Source organism: Cervus canadensis, chromosome X (genome assembly GCF_019320065.1).
Source record: "Cervus canadensis isolate Bull #8, Minnesota chromosome X, ASM1932006v1, whole genome shotgun sequence".
Classification (NCBI taxonomy): Eukaryota; Metazoa; Chordata; class Mammalia; order Artiodactyla; family Cervidae; genus Cervus; species Cervus canadensis.
Genome location: NC_057419.1, coordinates 29,409,996 through 29,433,373, shown reverse-complemented (window position 1 = coordinate 29,433,373; position 23,378 = coordinate 29,409,996). Strand labels below are relative to the sequence as shown.

The window sequence follows — 23,378 nt, the reverse complement described above, 5'->3', positions numbered from 1 at the left end:
CCTTCTTCACTACCCAGAGGTAGTATCAGATTCCACAGGTTAAGGATTTAGTCCTACAAGACAGTACCCCCCTCAACCAGACACCAATCACAAGCTCAGGTAATTGCCTGTGCTTCTGACAGTTGAGAATAGATTGCCAACAACTTCCTCTTCAGGTTCAAATATTTGCTAGAGCAGCTCACTGAGCTCAACACTTTACCTACTAGATTACCAGTGTATTATATATTTTTCTAATTTTTAAAAAATTAAGCTTTTTTATTGTGGTAAAATTCACATAATATAAACATACCATTTTAACATATTTAACTGTACAGCTCAGTGTCACTAAGTATATTCACATTGTTGTACACTCTCACCATCAGCCTCCTCCTGAACTTTTCACCTTTTTTTTTCTTTTCACCTTATTAAACTGAAACTCTGTCCCCATTAAACATTAACTCCCCATCCCCATTCCCCACCACCCCAACCCCCAGTCCCCAGCATCTACCAATGTACTTTCTGACTTTATGAATTTGACTATTCTAGGTACCTGAAATAAATTTACTGGTATATCAAAAAAGTGTATGACTTAGGAACAGCCAGATAGAAGAGAGGCATAGGGCTAGGTGTGGGGAAAGGGTGAGAGCTTCCATACTCTGCCTCATTCTCCCAGCATCTCCACAGGTTCACCAACCTAGAAGCTCTCTGAACTCCCTTCTTTTGGGTGTTTATGGAGACTTCATTACATGGTTACACTTGGTTAACTTATAACCATTGGTGGCCACTGACCACTGGTGATTGACACAACCTCCAGCCCCTCTCCTTTCCCAGAAATTCAGAGGGTGGGACTAAAAGTTCCAAACATCTATTCCTGATTGATTCTCCTGGTAACCAGTCTCCATCTTCAGGTGCTTTCCAAAAGTCACTTCATTAACATAAATTCAATTGCAGTGGAAAGGGGGCTTCATATTTCACCTTTATGGCTCTGAAGAATTTCCAGAACTGAGGGCAAGAGACCAAATATTATGAACAGAAGATGTCCCCATTGCTCTTATCACTCAGGAAATTCCATGGGGTTGGGGAGCTGTGAGTCAGAAACCTTAGGCAAAGACCAAATATACATGAGAAATATATTTACTCATCTGAATGATTACATATATATTTCTTATAAATCACAATATTGCAGGGAGGTTAGGAAAGTTTTGTGTAAGAGGTGTGATTTGAGCTTGGCTATGAAGGATGTAGCTAACATCTTAAAGGTAGAAATGGTAGGAGTGTGGGGGAAGTGTAGGGTGTATTCAGATTCCCCTGTTGTATATCAGACATAACACATAGAGTAGACTGCAGGAGGAAGTCAGACAGAAAGACACGCTAGAGGTCAAAGTCCTTGAAAGCAAAACTGAGCAGCTGGAACTTAATTTTGTAGACAACAGCAATACTGATGATTTTTGAAGAAAGAAGTAAAGTGAAGAAACCTATCCTTTAAGAAGCAGTTTAGCATATGGTTAAGAGCTGGTGTTCTGAAGTCAGGCAAAACTGGGTGCAATCAATGAATATTTATTGAGCTCCTATGTTCCAGGGACTATTCTAGTAACTGGGGCCAAAGTAGTGATGTATATTGGCAAGACTTCTGCTCTCATGATACTGACTTTTCAGCTACGGACAGAAGAGATGAATGATAACACACACAAAGACATTTTCTAGATAATTTAGGTAAGAGTGATGAACAAAATGAAACAGGGCAATATGATCATGACTGGCAGAAACAGGTAAACTGCTTTAAATGTGATGGTTAAAGAAGGCCTCACTAATGACATGAAGTTTGAGTTAAGACATGAATTACATGATGGGATGATCCATGTAAATATCTGAGGCAGTCTTCCAATCAAAGCAAATAGCAGATTTAAAGGCCCTTGTGGGAATGAGCATGATGTGTTCCAGAAACAGACAGAAGGCTTGCATGGCTGGACTGAAATAAATGAAGGGGATACACCTGCATGAAAGTAAGTTATAGAAGGAGGCAAGGGTCTGATTACATTTGTCTTTGTAAACCACAGTGAGGATTTTATTTTTATTCTACTTGTAATGGGAAGCCATCAGAAGAGATTTCAAGCAGGGTTGATATCATATGGTTCATATTTTTTAAAAAGGTGGCTCTGGCCAATGTCGAGAATGTGTATGGAGTGTACATAGAATTAGAGGACTCAGGATATGTTTTAAAGGTAGTACAGGAAAAACTTGCTCAAAGGCTATTGTTTCTAGTTATTTGACTTTGAACAAATTGCTTAACCTCACCTCAGTGTTCACATCTGTAAAAAAAGGATATAATGGTAATGACCTTAGAGAGCTGTTGTGAAGGTTAAATTAAAACTCCACATAATACAGCTAACACTAAATCACACGTACTCTTTCGAGGATAGCAGCTGTTATTATTACTATTCTGACGGTGATAATAACTTTGGATTGGACTTGTGAGTAACTACAGGCATGATGATCTGTTAGGAGGCTATTGTGATTATCCAGGTGAGTCAAAGTGAGAGACTGGAATACGGCAATGGAAAGGAAAAGTGGGAAAGTATCATGTTAATAAATTTAATTAATGCACACCAAACATTTAATTTAAGTAGGAATACTTAATGACATATTCAGATGACTAATAAAGTTTAACACTAGTACGTGCAGAGTCAAAACTCACTTCTGTGATGAGACTGGAAATAAAATTGCTAATGCTTTATTTTCTCTACCTTAATTCTTGGTTAACTAATGACTTTTCTATATTAGCATTTCCTATCACATAAAACCATCATTCATTTAAACTATGCTGTTGAGACTTGGTTAAAATACATCAACAGAGACCTCAAATGAAATGGTAGTGGGTGCATTGCACTCTCAACTCTGTACCATAATTAAAATCTTCTCAGGCTATGTCTGAACTTCAGGTGATTCTCTTGTATTCATGAATAAAAATAAAAGTTGACCTTCTGTTTGTTGTTTTATGTTTGGAGTGAATCTGGTTACCCTATCAATGGGAATGAATTGTTGATAGTATTGGTAATTTTCTTCTAACATTATGAGTTACTAGATAAGCCATCATCCTTGGAATATGAAAGGACAGTTTTTAGTTTACTCACTTCTGTTTTCTGGTGTTAATCACTCATGACAGACCTAGAGAGACTGAAGGCAAAGGACTGGTCTAATATTTATGAAGTTTAATGCAAAATTATTTAGGTGACAAGAAATTAGCCATAAAGGTTAAAGCTTATGAATATTAAAACTTTAAAGAGTTCTTTGACAGGTGTGAATTTTTATCAATTATTTCCTTATAGTTGAGCGAAAAGAAGCCAAATTTAAAATATACGAATCACTGGGCAAAGGCAGATAGGACTCAGAAAAATCCTGGCTAACTCACCACTGCAATTGTTATTTAATTTTATTTTTTAAGATTCAGGTTTTTGGAAAAACAATTAAAAAGTTGAATGAGAGAGAGAAAAGGAGTGGATTTGTTGTCTAGGTATTTTATAGAACATTCAAAAGACATTAATTAGTAAGGTAATAAAATGGACATATGTGTTCTGATTCAAATGCTATTAGAAAATGAAATGTTTTAATAAAAATCATGTAACCGCAATCAAAGGAAACCTTGCTTATGAGCAAGGTTTTAAGCAAATAATAACATATGCATTTTAAATGTGCTTTTGTCACCTAAATGTGCATATTCACAATCGTGAGTACTTTTCATCAAGTACTAATATATTAACAGCCTCAGAAGTCACATTGGAACTTATAAGCCCTCTGTATCACTCACTTGTGTGCTGCATGCTCAGTCGCTCAGTCATGTCTGACTCTTTGTGACCCTAAGGACTGTCGCCCACCAGGCTGCTCTGTTCATGGGATTTCCTAGGAAAAAATACTGTAATGGTTTGCCATTTCCTTCTCCAGGGGATCTTCCTGACCCAGGGATCAAACTGGTGGCTACTGTACCTCCTGCATTGGCAGGTGGATTCTTTTACCACTGAGTCACCTGAGAAGCCATATCAGTCACTACTTCTTGCTTAACTGAACTTGGGTATTGTAGCCATTTAATGTTCCTGCTGTTGGTATTTAGGTTTTATTTCTCTGTGGTTTTGGGAACAGAGGCTGTGAAGCACTTTGCCATATCCATGTACACCTTTCAGATGGAAAATTCACAGGAAGCAAATGAATATCTGAATGCTGTAGGCTGAGCCCTTTTTATATAGGAAGGTAGGGGATTGAACAAGAAAGACAATTTGGGGCTCCTTTTGTTCTTCTGTTTGCTTCTATCCACTCGGTTTTAATCTGTGGAACTCAAGGCTGCCTCAAGGGCATCAAACATTCAGTAAAGATAAACTGCCAATTCTTCACCTTCTGGGAAAGTTGTCAGGTAAGTGAACTGTCAACAGGAATTATTTTTTCTGATCTTAAGTAGATAATTAGCTCCGAACATTCCTTCTTTAACGATTTCCTCTCACAGTCAAGTGTACCCTCAAATCTATCTAATTAAGGTGAACCAAGAAAAGAATCCCCATATCATATTTCTAGATTTACTTTTGGATAGAATCATATTGTAACATATATGCTGTCTGAGCTATGAAAATTTTGCAGAATATATTTTAATAACATTAATGGTCAGGCATTTATGCTAGGAATTTTATACTTTTTTCATTCTCACAAGTACCCTTTTGACAGAAAAATTATTAATTTTATTTTACAGATGAGAAAACAAACTCAGAATGATTAAGTTTATTGCCTAAATCACAGATCTTGTATGTGGTCAACCCTGGATTTGAATCCAGGTCTGCCTAATTCTAAAGCCTTTTTTGCACTAATACAATACACTGCAGATCTTCCAGTTGGTTACACTTATATGATAATATTATTTTGTTTATATTTCTCTCTCTCTTCTGATCCCAGTATGAAAGCTTCATAAGCACAGAGACCTGATCTTTCTTGTTCGCTACTGAAGCCCCAGGACCCAGAAAAGTTTCTGGTATATTGTGGCCACTTGGTAAATATTACTGCATGAAAATAATCATGAAAGGTTTTTTGGTTAATTTAAAATTAGATAGTTGTACAAGAAGAACTAGAAATGTCAAATGAGTGCTACAGGGTGATCAGTGGGATATATCACCATAGGTTGGAAGCTATGACAATAGTGTAAACTACAGACATCCAAAAAGGAGGAGTGCATACAACTCAGGGATGAGTTCAAAATAATATCCTTGGAGGGATAAAAAACATGTTAGAAATTTTAATAATTAATTTGTTTTAGCTCATCTTTTTTCAATTTTGGTTTTCATATTTTATAATATATACAATATTACAGTAATATATGTGGCATAATATATATAATACAGTAATAGATGGTGATCGCAGCCATGAAATTAAAAGACGCTTACTCCTTGGAAGGAAAGTTATGACCAACCGAGATAGCATATTAAAAAGCAGAGACGTTACTTTGCCAACAAAGGTCCGTCTGGTCAAGGCTATGGTTTTTCCAGTGGTCATGTATGGATGTGAGAGTTGGACTATAAAGAAAGCTGAGCGCCGAAAAATTGATGCTTTTGAACTGTGGTGTTGGAGAAGACTCTTGAGAGTCCCTTGGACTGCAAGGAGATCCAACCAGTCCATCCTAAAGGAGATCAGTCCTGGGTGTTCATTGGAAGGACTGATGCTGAAGCTGAAACTCCAATACTTTGGCCACCTCATGCGAAGAGCTGACTCATTTGAAAAGACCCTGATGCTGGGAGGGATTGAGGGCAGGAGGAGAAGGGGATGACAGAGGATGAGATGGCTGGATGGCATCACCGAATCGATGGACGTGAGTTTGAGTAAACTCCGGGAGTTGGTGATGGACAGGGAGGCCTGGCGTGCTGTGATTCATGGGATTGCAAGGAGTCGGACATGACTGAGTGACAGAACTGAACTGAATATATAATAACATACAATAATATGGACAGTAATATAATACTATCATACATGTGTATATGTGGAGGTGGGTAGGTGCTTAAACATTTTTACTGTCAGCTGTGCTTGGAGACTTGTGGTCCAGAGGGAGAAATAAAAATGTGGAGATATCTATATAATTCAGTGTTCTACCTGCTAATACAGGTCTAGACAAAGTACTTCAGGAAAAAAGATAAGGAATGGCAAATACTTACTGATTTTGTCAAGACAGTGGTGGTGGCGACACTGATGCATGGGTATGTTGGGGAAGGAGGTCAGAAAGTTGCACAGAGAAGATGACAATTTCAACATAATCCTGTGGCAAAGGCAGGTGAAATGGGAACTTTCAAGGAGAGAGAACACTTGCAAAGATGCAGAGGTATAACTTTAAAAATTGAAATATAGTTCATTTACAACATTGTGTTAGTTTCAAGTGTACAGTAAAGTGTACACTTTATTGTTCAGTTATACATATATATGTATATATATATAAGTATGCAATGCAATGCAATTACTGTCTCAGTCCTGTTTGACTCTTTGTGACCCCATGGACTATAGCCTGCCAGGGTCCTCTGTCCATGGAATTCTCCAGGCAAGAATGCTGGAGTGGGTAGCCATTCTGTTCTCCAGGGGATCTTCCCAACATAGGGATTGAACTTGAGTCTCCCACAATGCAGGCAGATTCTTTACCATCTGAACCACCATGGAAACCCACTATAAATATACATGGGTATGTATCTATTCTTTTTCAGATTGTTTTCCATTATAGGTTATTACAAGATACAGAGAATACTTCCCTGTGCTATACAGTATAACTATCTTGATATGCTGGAGGCACTATAAAGCATATCTGGATTGCCTAAGCAGAGACAGTAGAATAGGCAGTAGAATGGGGAGTGTGTGCATGCTCAGTCGTTCAGTTGCATCTTACCCTTTGCAACTCCATGGACTGTAGCCTGCCAGGATCTGCTGTCCATGGAATATTCCTGGCAAGAATACTGGAGTGGGTTGCCATTCCCTTCTCCAGGGTATCTTCCTGACCTAGGGATTGAACCCACGTCTCCTGCACTATAGGCAGATTCTTTACCATATGAGCCACCAAGGAAGCCTAGGATTACATGCACCTAACATATAAAGGCACATTGAAACTGAGTGTTCATGTATTAATAAGTTAGGTAGCGTGTATGGTCAAAAAAACTGGAGCTCACTTAGTGAACTAGACTACAGGTAATAGCATTCTGAACCAGCATTCCATTCTGACTATGGAATGTGAAGAAGAAGATATCTTCAAGCACTATGTCAGGTAAAGGATTAAAGGGCCAGTGGAGAAGACAGAGTTAAAGGTGACTTCCAGATTTCAATCCTGGATGAGGTTATTATAACATTGACATATAAGGTCATCCTGAGGAGAGGAGGGTTTTTTTTTTTTTTTAATTGGAGTATAGTTGCTTTACAATGTTGTGTTAGTTTCTGTTGTACAAGAAGTGGAAGTAGATCAGCTATATGTATACATATAGTCACAGCCTCTTGGACCTCTCCTGCACCCTTCACCCCCACCGCATCTCACACTTCTAGGTCATCACAGAACACTGAGCTGAGCTCCCTGTGCTATACGGCAGCTTCCCACTAGCTATCTGTTTTACACAGTGTAGTGTTTATGTGTCAATGCTTCTCTCTCACTTTGTCCACCCTCCCCTTCTCCTGCTGTGTCCACATGTCCGTTCTCTACTTAGGAGGGCAGTTTTTTGAGGCAAGATGATTTTGGTTAAATGACAAATTAGAGCAGGGTCATCCATATGTAAATGGCCAATAGGGAACTGGAGATATGAGATGGGAACTCTGGAAGAAATCAGGGTAGGAGTTGAAATTTGAGAACCATTCTCATTATTGGTTTATCAAACATTTATGGGCACATACTCTATGCTAGGCACTATGCTAGATACTGGGGCTAACGTAGATGTCACACTAGCCTTCAATATGCTTATCTTATACTCAACAGAGAGAGACAGACAATTAATGAGGAAAATATTTGCACACAATTACAACTCATGATAAGTGTGTAGAGGAGGAAAATTTGTCACCCATAATATCTCTTTGGCATGTGGATTATTTTCAGCTGAAAACAATCAAGGCCCAAAAGACTCAGGAAGAACATTTGACCTTTCCCCTAACCGCCTTTAGAAGTAGAGGAAGTATTCTAAGCAGGGAGCTATCACCATAGGTAACCACAGCATGAACTAGGTTTGTCAATGGGGAGAAACCTAGCAAAATCTGTTGGTTAAAATTCCTCTGTGTCCCACCCTCTCTGCTTGGCTCAGCAAGTAGCCATTGATTAAAGATTTGCTTCTCCATTTCCATGTCAACTGCCTTCCCCTTACCTATGAGGTCCTAAACCACTACCCTCAACACCCTCTTCTGTCTTTAGCTGAAGATTGCCTTTAAGGTGAGGGTTCCAGCCGTTTTGGCTCATAACTCAGTTTCTTAGGTCTTTCTCATGTATAAATGTTATTAAACTTTTGTGTGATTTTCTCCTATTAATCAATATCATGTCAATTTAACTCTTAGACCAGCTAGAAGAACATAGAAGGGTAGAGGAAAATTTCTTCCTCCCTGACAAGTCATATGAAGGGTGGGCTGCTTGAGATTAGGTGATCAAAGAAAGCCTCTGAGGAAGTGGCAGTTAACCTGAGAGCTGATCAATGGGATAGGACCAGCTAGGCAAAGTAGAAAAAAGAATAATCTAGGAAGAGGGAACAAGCAGGCTTGGATGTGGGACAGATCTTGGTGTGCTATGCGACTAGAAAGAAGCCCAATGTGGGACTTCCCTGGTGGCCTAGTGGTTAAGACTCCGTGCTCCCAATGCAGGGGGCATGGATTTGATCCCTGGTCTGGGATCAAACATGATCCAGCATGTCATGTAGCATGGCCAGAAAACAGTGTGACTTGGAGCTACTGAGCAAGGTACACAGTGGCACAGTATGAAGCTGGAGAGGACGGCAGAAGTCAGATCATGGGGATCTTGAAAGCCACATAGAAAAAAACTTGATATTTTATTCTTCTTGGAGTAGGAAGTTATTGAAAGGTTTTAACTGTAGACAATAAAATGATCTATATTCCTTTGGACTATAAAATACAGATAGTTAAAGCATCAAAAACAGGCCTTCTCAGAAGAAGAGAGAACAAACACAGAAATAAGAAGCTGAGGGCTGAGTCTTAGGGAATGCTTCTTGTTAGGATATGATGGGAGAGAGAGGACCCAGCCAAGGGGAAGAGGAGTGTTCAGAGAAGCAGGAAAGTGTCATGGAAATCCATGAAAGAGAATGGTTCACCAAAGAGTCTGGTCAACATTGTTAAATGCTGAAAAGATTGTGAGGAGGAATGAAGTCTGAAGAAAATGTCTATAGATTTCATAGAAGGAAACCATTTTGAAAGGGTAACTTCCATAGAGAACAATGCAGCTATAGGTAATTGAGTAGAAACCACACTTCTAAGAATATATTAGTCAGTGGAAGGATAAAATAAAATGATGGGTTTTAAAATGGGCAGAAGAACAGACTAGACATTTTTTCAAAGAATACACACAGATGGCTAACAGACACATAAAAAGATGCTCAACATTGCTAATTATTAAAGAAATGCAAATCAAAACAATGGATGGTTATCATCAAAAGGAACACAAATAACAAATGTTGGAGAGGATGTGGAGAGAAGGGAACCCTTGTGCACTGTTGGTGGGAATGTAAATTGGTACAGTCACTATGGAGAACAGTATAGAGGTTCCTCAAAAAACTAAAATTAGAACTACCATATCATCTAGTGATTCCACTCCTGGGCATATATCCAGAAAAACTGAAACCACTAATTCAAAAAGACACACACCCTGCAATGTTCATAGCAGCTCTATTTATAACAGCCAAGATATGAAAGCATCCTAAGTGTCCATCAACAGACGAATGGAAAATGAAGATGTGGTGTAAATATATATAGATATAATTCACATACAATGGAATATTACTCAGCCATAAAAAGGAATGAAATTTTGCCTTTTGCAAGAATGTGGATGGACCTAGACAGTATTATGCTTAGTGAAATAAGTCAGAAAAGACAAATACTGTATGTTATTCCTCATATGTGGAATCTAAAAAATAAAACAAATTAATGTATATAGGAAAACAGAAACCAACTCATAGATGTAGAAAACAAACTAGTGGTTACCAGTGGGGAAAGGTAAGGGGGAGGGGCTATATAGAGGTAGGCGATTAAGAGATACAAACTACTATATATAAAATAGATGAGCAGAAAAGGATATATTGTACAGCACAGGGAATTATAGCCATTATTTTGTAACAACTTTAAATGGAGTACAATCTAGAAAAATATTGAATCACTGTGCTGTACCCCTGAAACTAATATGATATTGTAAATCAACTAAACTTCAATTTTTAAAAAATCCTTAAAAAGTAGAATGAAGGGTAGAATTAGCAAGTTCAAGCAACGGTCTTTTCCAGACTAGTGGAGACATGTGGGAAGCTGGATTTGGGTGCAGCCTAAGAGAAGTGCAGGGATAGTGGGAGAGGTGAAAGGAGGAAAATGAAAATGTTTGCAAAACGCTTGAAATATTAATGGATAATTCGGAGGCCAAGAGCCTGGAGCATATTGAAAGAGATGTGGCCAAGATCACAGTTGCTAGTGTTAAGTTTTAAAGGAAGATTCTCTCTCCTCCGAGACTGGAGAGAAGGGTGAGAGAGTACATATAGCTTCAGAGAAACTTTGAAGTGAAGGGGCAGAAAGCTTAGGGAGTTCACAGCAGTTGACACTGATTTTTCAGTCAATCAAGATTAACAACACACACTAATGTATTATACGTCTCAATAAAATAAAGTCTGTTTCAAGGGAGGAAACTTGCGTTATCTTGTTTGCTTTATTTTGTTTCTGATATTCCCTGCAGTATCTAATGGTATCTTGTACACGGTAGGTGCTCAATTAACAGAGGTTGGTTGTTCAATATATCTATTCTCAAGGAATTTACAACTGGGAACAACCAAATTATATATGCAATATATGGTAATTTCCAAAACAGTGACGCTGCTAATAAATATTGTGGGATTTAAAAGGAAGGAAATGTACTTGTAAACTGAGCTGATGTGGGAATGCTTCATACAGAAGGGGAGTTGTTATCTGGGTCTTAATAATTGCCTAGGATTTAAATGTCATGGACTGCCATCTATGGGGTCACACAGAGTCGGACACGACTGAAGCGATTTAGCAGCAGCAGCAGCTTCCCTCATGGGTCAGATGGTAAAGAATCTGCCTGCAATGCAGGAGACCTGGGTTCAATCCCTGGATCGGGAAGATCCTCTGGAGAAGGAAATGGCAACCCACTCCAGTATCCTTGCCTGGAAAATCCCTTGAAAGGAGGAGCCTGGCAGGGCTCCATGGGGTCGCAAAGAGTCCGACATGACTGAGCGACTAACACTAGGATTTCAATGCAGATTTTGTAAAAACAATACAAAACTAGAGGGGAGCATTTTCTATGTCAGGTCTTGGATAGTGAACTTACAGTGAATTGGAAAGATCTGACCACTTTAGGAAACATGGGAGAAAATCAGTCTGAGGTTATTCAAGACGTAGCTGAGATTTAAAAACAGAAGGATCCAGGGGACAAAGGGATTTGAACCTTTGTCAGGAGGCTGGGAGTTTAGGAGTCTTTTGTTTTGGAGAGCATCCTGCCAAATTAAATGTGAAATTAGGCAGTTCAGTCTAATTTGGAATGAAAGTCAGAAAACTTCATTCTATTGTCATTTCCAGATTCATCCTTGTCAAGTCGAGATATAATTCTGTTATTACCCTGCTCAAAAATTCTCAATGGTTCCCTAATGCCTACACAATTAATATATAGACTCAGTGGCTTAGCACTGAAAGGAATTCACAAATAAGGCTCCAAGTATTTCCAGGCTTGTTTCCAGTTATACATACCCTTGCCAATTCAACTAGGAACTGTTTCCTGATCATGCTATGTGCTTCCTGTCTCTATTCCTCTTCCCATGATACTAACTCCACCTCTACCCTGATGTGTGTCAAAACCTTATCCCCCCTTTAAAGACCTATTTCCCATGCCAGCACCTCCTCCATAAAGTCTGTCCTATTTCTTCCCACCAGGGAGATTTTCTCTCTTCTGTTAATTCCCATAGCATTTGGGAACTCATATAAACTTATAATGTATCTTATATTGTAGCTATTTGTAAGGTCACTTAATTCCTCATCTTACCTTCTAACTCCTACTAAATTTCAAATTACTTGGTGACAGGATCTAGATACTGTTCATTTTTTATTCTCTTTTGAACCTAACATAAACAGTTCTTGACTTGGACTGGTGAAGAATTAGAGTGAGGTGAGGGGTGGATGTAGCTGGGGAAGCATCAGAGAAAGTTGTTTCTAATAAGAGCTATCTCAACCTTTGTCTTGGCAATTTCTCTGAAATTTAGACTCATTGACTCTTTAGTGTTAATTTTTGATGTGCTAATTTTTGACATATGCTCATCATTCTCATTATCACTATTTATATCCAGTGTAGCGAGTTTCTGTTGGAGCACTAATAGATCTTATGATCATTTTTGAGTTATAAGTATACTGAGCAAATAGTGTACTGAGTAATATTTGTCATATGATATATGGAGGCAGCATAATAGAGTGGAAAGAGGGAATGCTTTGAATTTCACTGAACTTCACTTTGGATCCTTGCTGTTCTATTTAATAGCTGTGTGTAGTTCTGTGGCTTGCTCAACATATTTTTTTTTTCTTTCTGGTCAGCTGATTTTCCTTGTAGCAAACTACTTCTTTCCTGTTATTATTCCATGGGGCTTGAGGTATGGCTAACAATCCTCCCTATCCTCCCCTGCACTTCCAAAGGAAGGCATGGGACATAGGTCTCGCCAATCTCCATATCCCTTCTCTCTGGCTAATGCCACACTGATGAGACTCAACTGGGAAAAATGAAACCCACTGTCTGTTGAGAGAATGGGATGTATGACTGAAACTAATAACTGTCAGTCACCTATTATAACCAGGATCAAGCTTGTCTAAGAACAAAGCCAATGCGGAGAATAGCAGAGCTCAGTGACGGAGATAAGTGAATGAGACGTGATGACATAATTCAGCCTCTGGATCTGGCTATGCCTGTATTTGTGCTAAGCTGTTTCAGTTGTGTCTGACTCTTTGCAACCCTATGGACTGTAGCCCGCCAGGCTCCTCTGTCTAGGGATTCTCCAGGCAAGAATACTGGAGTGGGTTGCCATGCCTTCCTCCAGCAGATCTTTCTGACCCAGGGATTGAACCCACATGTCCTGTGTCTCCTGCATTGGCAAGTAGGTTCTTTACCAACAGAGCCACCTGGGAAGCCTGGATGTGGCTATAGGCAAAGGCATTTCACCCTATTCCTTCTTCATCCTCTACTCCCTCAGACTTTGAGTTACATGAGTCAATGAACAACTTGTTTATTCCTTAAGTCAATTTGAGTTTATTTTACTTGTAATCAACTAATAGTAAATAGATATATCACATGACCTTGGGCAAGTTATTCACAGTCTCTCTGAGGCTCAGGTCATCTATAAAAGGGGAAGAATCCTCTGTTATCTATCATACTGGGAATATTAGGAAGTTCAACTGTATGTGAAATATAAGGGAGAGCATTTTGACAACTATAAATGTTTGTAAAAAAGAGGATAGGTATTAAAGTCTTTCATCTTAGGGAAAAAAAAAAACATACTGTTTACTATGATTATGTTTTCTTTAAAAAACAAAGAAACATTATTCATTTGGCCAATATAGACAATGGAAATGCAAAAGCCTATGCCCAAACTGTTACAGTTAAATATATCACCACAGGATTTCTCTTTGATGACTAAAATCACAGATCTTTTTTCTTTTTTAGCACAGAACATGAAAACCTATTTATTATTCCACCTAGAATATGCAAGAGCTAGCATTTAACTTTAAGGCTGGTTCTTAAAAGCCTGCATAAAAGTTTTGAAATAAAGATTTGTTGCTGTCTCATATCCTCCACATTTTCAACTTTTCACTTTGAGTATAGGTTGTAAATATGTTGTTAGAGCAAAGCATTTAAGAAATGGCAAAATTCAACCTTGGAACATCACATTAGTCATTCAAAGCAGATATATTTGAAAACTGGTTCAAATACTGTTTCTACCACCTCTTTCCTCCTACTCCTTTCCTTATATAACATATTATCTTTGATGAACCAGACACTTAAATAATAATCTGTGTGATCTGAAAAAGTTAATGCAATTGCCAAAGAAGCCTAATTTATAACCTGGCACCTTCAGGACCTAGAAGCAGATGCATTATTTAAATTTTTCAATGATAGGGAAAAAATTTGCTTGTGAGAGTGACTATGTAGGTGTAGGATGGATGGAGAACCTATGTATGAACCATGAACCTACTTTGGGTCTTAGAAGTCTATCCTGAAGTTTTCAAACCCAAGGACTGCATGTTTAATTCTCATTTGTTTTGTAGTAAAGGACTGACATTAAGATATAAGTGGTGCTTGCAAAATTCTATTTTAAGGCCCAGAGATAAGCTAGCACAGCAGAATAATATTTAGAAAGTAAGCATGGGGAGTTTAAACAATTGTCTTCTTTATGTCAGAAAGATGGTCTTGCTCTTAATTTTTTCCATCCAGTTTCACTGGATGCTAAGAAATGCTAAGAAATGCAATATCTTCAGGGGGAAAATTGGTCTGTGTGCCACAGTATTCTATGAAAATGAACCCTGTAATGGAAAAAACATCACTCATGCATCTATGAATATAGTTTCTTATATTTGGTATAGAGCCTGATGTACCATCCTTTTCTTTTTCCCCTTGACATCTGTGGAGTATATACCATCAACTTAAAAAAATCCATAAGGTGCTTTCCTTTTAATACAGTTGTGAGGAAAGCAAATATATTAACTCAGTATTCATCAAGAGTTTTTCTTTTACTATATATAATTTGATAGAATCCAGAAACATTTTGTTCTTTCCAAATGAATCCACCAATGGGTAAGAAAGGTTTTGACACATCCCTCAATACCAGAAGAATATCAAATAATCTAAAAATAATAGTATCTCTCTGTGAGTCCCTGTTCAGACTGCAACATATCTTTCCGCATGGAGCCATGGAAGTGTAGCTTTTCTAAGGTAGTGTCAATAAACAGCTAAAGCTCCTTATCCTGCATGCAGTTGTTCTGACTGCTTCATATCCAGCAACCACAGACATCCTTTTTACAAAAGAGGTGTATACTGACTGTAAAGATGATGAAGCTAAGAATGAGAAAGCTTAAATGATGAACTTATCACCTCAGAACCAAGACATGGTAGACACAGGATTGAAAAGTCAGTCTAAAAAGAATATAACAAGTTGGTCTGACATCTCAGTGTTCTTAACCACTGTGTTGTCTTACCTCTCAAGCCAAAAGTGACTTAACATTTCAGCAAAGTGCCTTTTCTACAAGATACCAACTTTCACTCTTAGAAGTAGTCATGTAAGTTCCCCCCACTTCCAACTCTCTTGCTGATTCCCCTATTTCTCTACCTTCTGTCACGAACAGCAGTAATGATTTTTCAGGGCGACCATCAAAGGACAATGAACGTCAACGTTTTCAAAATATGTGAACTAATCTTGAGAGAAGGAAGAGGACTTGTTCAAGGTCAGATAAACAGTTGGAAACAGTACAAGTACCAGCACAAATCTGCTTGTTCATTCCAGTGGTATCTCTAAAGAGAAAACAAAATCTCACAACACAGTGGGTAGTTTCTTATCCATGACAGACTAGTCATCTATATCTATATAGATATATATCTATTATGAGGTCAGTTGAATAAATGAGGAATCAAACGCACCTGGAGCATTAGAGCATTGTAAGTACAATATTAATCTCAAAGGTATCACTATCTTGTTCCGAACCCAATGCTGGAGTTTTCTCTAAAAGTGTTCCTTCCCTGTTGCTCCCTATCTCGGGAAGTAGTTACTTATCACTCTTAGGGCACAGAGAACAGAAGGAGAAGATCTGGGTTCTCAGAACCTGGCATCTTGGAGCAGGGTCCATACAGAGCTGGCACCGAGATTATGAAGGAGGGGACGCAGCAGCCTCGGTGAAGGGCCATTTTGAGAAAGGTTTGGACAGGAAGCAAGCCGGAAGGAGTCTTGCCTTCTCTCCCGGCAGCCTCCCAGCCTTCCTCGAGCGCCCTCTAGTCTCAGCGTCTAGCGTGGCATCAGCGGCAAACGAAGCAGCGTGACCGTGGTTTACAGTGCCAGCCGGAGCGGCATCCGAAGGCATCGAAGGAGAACAAGAAGGTGAGTATGAGAGGCTATAACTTAATACTTGCAGCTTAATAACTGTCACAAAGGATCGTAGTGAAAACTCAAGCTTCTTTCCTTTTCCTGCACCTCTCCGCCTTCATTAACATGTTTGTGACCACCCTCCAGACGAAAATGGAAGGAACAATTGTTTCTATGGAAGGTGCTTAGTCGCTTTAGCCACGTCCGACTCTTTGTGACCCCGTGGACTGTAGCCGGTCAGGCTCCTTTGTCCATGAAATTCTCCATGCAAGAGTACTGGAGTGGGTTGCCATTTCCTACTCCAGGGGAATCTTCCCAACCCAGAGATGGAACCCATATCTCCTGCGTTTGCAGGAGGATTTTTACCACTAGAGCCACCAGTGTTTTATCATTTTTTTTAATTGAAGTATAGTTGGTTTACAATATTGTGTTAATTTCAGGTGTACAGCAAAGTGAGTTATATATATATATATATATCTTCTTTTTTTGATCTTACCTTTTAAATCCTCTTGTCTGATCTTCAGATCTGGCCTAATGGATTTCTGGCTTCCATCATGCTATTGAAACTACTCTAATAGCCTTTCATAACTCTTTGTTTGCTAAATCCAGTGCTCGTTTTAATTTTCTTTGATATGCAATATTGTTGACAATTTCCTCCTTAAAACTCTGTCTGAAGCACGATATCTCTTTTTGTTTCTTTCTGTCCAGTGCCACCTTTATCTCTGCTTTCTCCACCCCTCTATCCCCCTTCCCCTACAAGGCTTGGTGCTTTTTGGAGTTCTGGCTGAGATTCCTTTCTGTTTTCACCTTTTTTTGGAGGGGATGGGGGTGATCTCACCCAGTCCTACAATTTTAGCTGCAACCTATACATCAATGAGTCTCTATCTGTATTGGTCACCCAGACTTTTTTTGTGAAATCTGATTGCATCTCTCTCCTGAATGGCTCTGCCTGAATGACCCATTGACATTTCAGATCTAAAATGTCCAGGACGAAACTCCTTATCTTCTCTCCATGAAACTTCTTCTTTCTGCATTCGCTTTCTTAAGCTAACAATATCAGTGCCGATTAAATCACCCAAGCTAAAAAACATGCAGTCATTTTTGCAGTTATATATATATATATATATATACACATATATGTGTGTGTGTGTGTGTATATATATATATATATATATCAGTGCTCTCACTGCTCAGTTGCTCAGTTGTGTCCTACTCTTTGCGACTCCATGGACTGTAGCCTGCCAGGCTCCTCTGTCCATGCAATTTTACAGGCAAGGATACTGTAGTGGGTTGCTATTTCCTTCTCCAGGGGATCTTCCCGACCCAGGGATCCAACCCGGGTCTACTGCACTGGCAGGCAGATTCTTTGCCACTGTGCCACCTGAGAAGCCCATATCATCCACATCTTCTTTATTGGAAGAATAAGTATCATCTTTGTCCATTCATCTGGTGATTGACATTTAGGTTATTGTCTGTGTCATCTCCCTCTTTCTCTGTCTGAGTAAACTCCTAGTAATCCTGTGAGACGTATCTCAACTAACCTAATTGTGTGGAGTCTTCCTTGACTCATCCAGAAAAAAGTTTTCTTTCCAGTATTTCTTTTTCACTTTGCATTTACTTGTGTTAGCATTCATCCCTTTGGATTGCACTTATTCTTTTACATCTCTGTCTCCCACACCACACCTATGGGCTCTCCAATGGCCAAAGGCTATCTTTGTATATATAGTACCTGGCATACTTCCAGGAACATTATAGAAACTTAAAAAGCATTTGTTAAGTGAATGAATAAATGAATTGATTCTTGTGTACAAGGGAAAACCCTCTGGTAAGAAGTTGTAACCTCACCTCACCCAACTTTTCTATTCAAGAAAGCATATTGGAAAGAAAGTGAATGAGGATAATTATGAATTGGCTAAGCAAATCACTTACAGACTTTCCTCTTAAAAATATTATTGGAACATATTACCTGCAGCACGCCTCAAAACTGATTTGAGATATAATGATGTATCATAATTCCACAGTTGAGAATGGCTCTAAAAAGCCAGGGAAGTACTCTTCCTGTTTCTCTGAAAATGTAGAGTTAGCGCTTTATTAGGTTTGGAATTAAGCCTTACATGTTCCTTTTAAAACTTTTTTGGTCATGTTTTAGTGTTTTACAAATACACACACCCTGGAGCTTTTGATGATGGGTTCATTTTTACAAATCTAGTACATATATCATTGCCCTCTCTCATAAATGCAGCCCTTCAGGTCAGCACTCAAGTATACTGCAAGGGTGTTTGTATTCTATTTCTTGCTATACTTGTCCTATGTGTAAACAGCATTTTTGCCCTTCTAGGGTTGTCATTGCAAGTCCCTCAGAAGATCATGTAATTTTTCAAAGAAATAATGAAAATAGCAAGGTTTTTTTTTTTTTTTTTTTTGTTAAGAGAATTTAGGGGAAGATTTTATAAGGTTTTATCTGTGCTTAGAGGCTCCAATGGCTCTTCAAACTCTAAATTCTACAATTTTATGATGAAACTCTTGCTATGGGATAAAGGGAAAACAAATAATTTCTTCTTGTATTTTACTTAGTCTTAAAAATTTATTTTATTGAAGTATAGTTGATTTACAATGTTATATTAATTTCTGTTTTACAGCAAAGTGATTCAGTTATCAATATATATATTTTTCATATTCCTTTTTATTATGGTTTAGTATAGGATATTGAATGTAGTTTCCTATGCTATATAGTAGGACCTTGTTTTATGTCTTCTTAAAGGAGAAACTGAGTCAACTAGATATGGCATAGAGAGTGCAGTCTTTGATTACTTTCACCTGTCCATATAGAAAGTGAGACTCTGGCAGTACAATGCCCTCATCACGCCTCTTACAGTGTTCACAAATAATGAGAATGTAAACATTTTGCATTCTCACTGAAGTATATTCATGCAGCAGATTCTGAACCTTGAATCCTTTTGGTTTCTGGGAAGTGAGACTCCTTTCTTGAAGAGAAGCCTCTTTTTCCTATGCTAGTTTATGTGTGTGAGAGGACACAGGCAAACCATCTCTGGGTTTTTCTGATGTTATTCAGAAGGCTCTTAGAAAACTCACCTTGTTTCTTAAGGAAGAAAGTAAGAAAGTCAAGGATCTGTATGGAAATAAACGACCTGGAAAGATAAAACTCAGAGTCCCTTTCAAAAGAGGGAGGGGTAGCACACGATGTTAAAGCAATTGTTTTTTTCTCCCCACCCCCCACCCCGCCCCAGGAGAGAAGGCTGGAAGATGTCACCGAGTTTAATTAGGTCTTTGTATAATCAATCACCTCATTGTACCCTATATTTGGAACTCTTAGGCTAAGTGCAAATTCTCTCTTATTAATAGGAACCATGCACAAGCAGGTGAGATTAGGAAGCGCTTTGCTCTGACAAGTCTGAAAAACATCGGACAGGACAAAATAGTGGTCCATGTAAGTACCGTTTAAGGATCCTTGGACTGGAGCTCCCGCACAAATTCGGCCCACAGGGAAAGGTCAGCAAAGGTGGGAAAACTACAGATCACACCTGCCATCTGATTATCAGGATTCCAAAGGAGGCTTAGAATCTTCCCTTCGGCAGTCTGATAAGGGCATAGCATTTGTGTTACATGATTTTATTGGGTACTTTGTGGAAGCTTAATAGACTCATTGCACTGAGAAAATGAAGGAAATAGCTTGAATTTCGCTATCCTAAAAAAAATATGATTTTCCCCAGCTTATTGTGGATATGGTGCAGGCTCTACGGTATGGGCATCTGCTGTTACTGCAGCAAGGAAAGCTCCCCATGATGAAGTCAGTACGTTGGCATCAGTGAAGCGTGCATGTGTCTACCAAGTTTGGTATTCATCTCTGATGGCTTTCGGAAGCCAGAGAGCTCTTTTCAAATCTAAACATTTTGTGAATGTTCTGCCTTTGACACTGCTGACCTTCTTAGCCCTCTTCTTGGTGGCCATATAGATCAGTGATCACGGTGACAATCTCATTTTGAGGACAGAGGAAAAGAATTATTACCAACCAGTGTGTCTTTTGACCTTCCCAGACCTACATAATGAAATGACTAGATTTCTCGGTACAGAAGAACTAAGAAAATTGGAATGGCCTTTTTTTCTCTAGTTGTGTCCTGTAAAGGGCATATTGCTTATTTAAAACATTAACATTAGATATTGCCCCTGGGAAGAAAAGCAGAGGGAAAGTTAGAATTTGGTACCTTCTAGCTCTGTAGTGCCTTGCTAGGTTAGTATGAAGCTATACAAAGAAAGAGCTGTCTTACTGTGGTTCATAGGTCACCTGTTGGTGAATCAGTCTCCCTTTCCTTAGAAGTATTTCTTTAGTATGTCATGGTTCACAGGACATGAAGAAGTAGGGATTAGTTCATTATATATATATATATTTTTTTCTTATTTTAATTTTCTTATTTTTCCTTTTCTCTCTTTCCAGTATCTTCTGCACCCCCTCAGCTTTTGGCATTCTTCATGTCACCTCTGACCGTGTTCACGTGGGCATGGCTGGCTCATAATTTTAAATGACTAGTGCTAGGTGGATAAGCAAGTAGATTCTCTGTCCTGTGGCCTTCATTCCAAGCAATAATAGTTTCAGTGCTTATCCTTAGATTTTTTTTTATTATCCTTATTTTTTGCAACCTATCTGAACTTCTCTGACCTACCCAAATCTCTCAGCCTAGAAATCCCTGAAGACCTGGCTGTTTTGTAAAATTTTGATTCTTATTTTTAGTTAAGTAGGGACTACATGGGCTTCCGTGGTGGCTCAGACAGTAAAGAATCTGCCTGCAATGCGGGAAGCCTGGGTTCGATCTCTGGGTTGGGAAGATCCCTTGAGGAGGGCATGGCAACCCACTCTAGTATTCTTGCCTGGAGAATCCCTGTGGACAGAAGAGCTTGGTAGGCTATGGTGCATGGGGTCACAAAGAGTCGGACACAACTGAACGACTAAGCACAGCACACAGCACAGGGACTACATATGTCTTCTGGTAGATAAGTATTTTTAATTCCACTATTTTGAAAGAAACTGTATTGCAGAGGAAGGGGTGTTGACCTCAGTGTGTGTGTGCTAAGTCACTTCAGTTGTGTCCGACTTTGTGCAACCCTATGGACTGTCCCTTGTCCATAGGATTCTCCAGGCAAGAATACTGGAGTGGGTTGCCATGCTCTCCTCCAGGGGATCTTCCCAACCCAGGGATCGAACCCATGTCTCTTATGACTTCTGCATTGGTAGGTGGGTTCTTTACCACTAGTGCCACCTGGGAAGCCCATTGACCTGGGAACCAGTGCTAACTTAGCTGTTAACTACCCATGTGACTTGGGTAACATTAGTTCAGTTCAGTCACTCAGTCGTGTCTGACTCTTTGCAACTCAGTAGACTGCTGCACACCAGGCTTCCCTGTCCATCACCAACTCCTGGAGTTTGCTCAAACTCATGTCCATTAAGTTGGTGATGCCATCTAACCATCTTATCCTCTGTCATCCCCTTCTAGTCCTGCCTTCAATCTTTCCCAGCATCAGGGTCTTTTCAAATGAGTCAGTTCTTTGCATCAAGTGGCCAAAGTATTGGAGTTTCAGCTTCAGTGTCAGTCCTTCCAATGAATATTTAGGACGGATTTCTTTAGGATTGACTGGTTGGATCTCCTTGCAGTCCAAGGGACTCTCAAGCGTCTTCTCCAACACCACAGTTCAAAAGCATCAATTCTTTAGTGCTCAGCTTTCTTTATAGTCCAACTCTCACTTCCATACATGACTACTGGAAAAACCATAGCTTTGACTACATGGACCTTTGTGGGCAAAGTAATGTCTCTGTTTTTTAATATGCTGTTTAGATTGGTCATAGCTTTTCTTCCAAGGAGCAAATGTCTTTTAATTTCATGGTTGCAGTCACCATCAGCAATGATTTTGGAACCCAAGAAAATAAAGTCTGTCACTATTGCCCCATCTATTTGCCATGAAGTGATGGGACCTGATGCCGTGATCTTAGTTTTTTGAATGTTAAGTTTTAAGCCACTTTTTCACTCTTCTCTTTCACATTCATCAAGAAGCTCTTTAGTTCTTCTTCGCTTTCTGCTGTAAGGGTGGTGTTATCTGCGTATCTGATGTTATCGATATTTCTCCTGGCAATCTTGATTCCAGCTTGTGCTTCATCCAGCTTGGCATTTTGCATGATGTAGTTAAATAAGCAGGGTGACAATATACAGCCTTGAGGTACTCCTTTCCTGATTTAGAACCAGTCTGTTGTTCCATGTCTGGTTCTAACTGTTGCTTTTTGACCTGTATATAGATTTCTCAGGAGACAGTTAAGGTGGTCTGGTATTCCCATCTCTTTCAGAATTTTCCACAGTTTATTGTGATCCACACAGTCAAAGGCTTTGTCATAGTCAATAAAGCAGAAATAGATGTTTTTCTGGAACTCTTTTGTTTTTTCTGTGATCCAGTGGATGTTGGCAATTTGATCTCTGGTTCCTCTGCTTTTTCTAAATCCAGCTTGAACACCTCAAACAGTACAGTTCAGATGCTGTTGAAGCCTGGCTTGGAGAATTTTGAGCATTACTTTGCTAGCGTGTGAGATGAGTGTAATTGTGTGGTAGTTTGAACGTCCTTATTGCCAAATTCAGACTTAAATTGAAGAAAGTAGGGAAAACCACTTAACCATCCAGGTATGACCTAAATCAAATTCCTTACAATTATACAGTTGAAATGACAAATAGATTCAAGGGATTAGATCTAATAGACAGTGCCTGACTAACTGTAGATGGAGGTTTGTGACACTGATAGAGGTTTGTGACAGTGATCAAGACCATCCCCAAGAAAAAGAAATGTAAAAAGGCAAAATGGTTGTTTGAGGAGGCCTTACAAATAGCTGAGAAAAGAAGAGAATCTTAAAAAACTGGAAATAGAACTGCCACATGACCCAGCAATACCACTTCTGGGCATACACACCGAGGAAACCAGATCTGAAAGAGACACGTGCACCCCAATGTTCATCACAGCACTGTTTATAATAGCCAGGACATGGAAGCAACCTAGATGCCCATCAGCAGACGAATGGATAAGAAAGCTGTGGTACATATACACCAT

General features: G+C 39.1%; 1 protein-coding gene across 1 annotated transcript in view; it reads right to left on the bottom strand.

Annotated features, from left to right (window-relative positions):
* Positions 1 to 16,278, bottom strand: part of LOC122435496 (spermatogenesis-associated protein 4-like) — a 19,485-nt gene extending 3,207 nt beyond the window's left edge. Inside the window, exon 1 of the mRNA XM_043459706.1 lies at positions 16,150 to 16,278. Coding sequence (XP_043315641.1) covers positions 16,150 to 16,278 — 129 coding nt within the window. The remainder of the gene's footprint in view (positions 1 to 16,149) is intronic.
* Between the last annotated feature and the right edge of the window lie 7,100 nt (positions 16,279 to 23,378).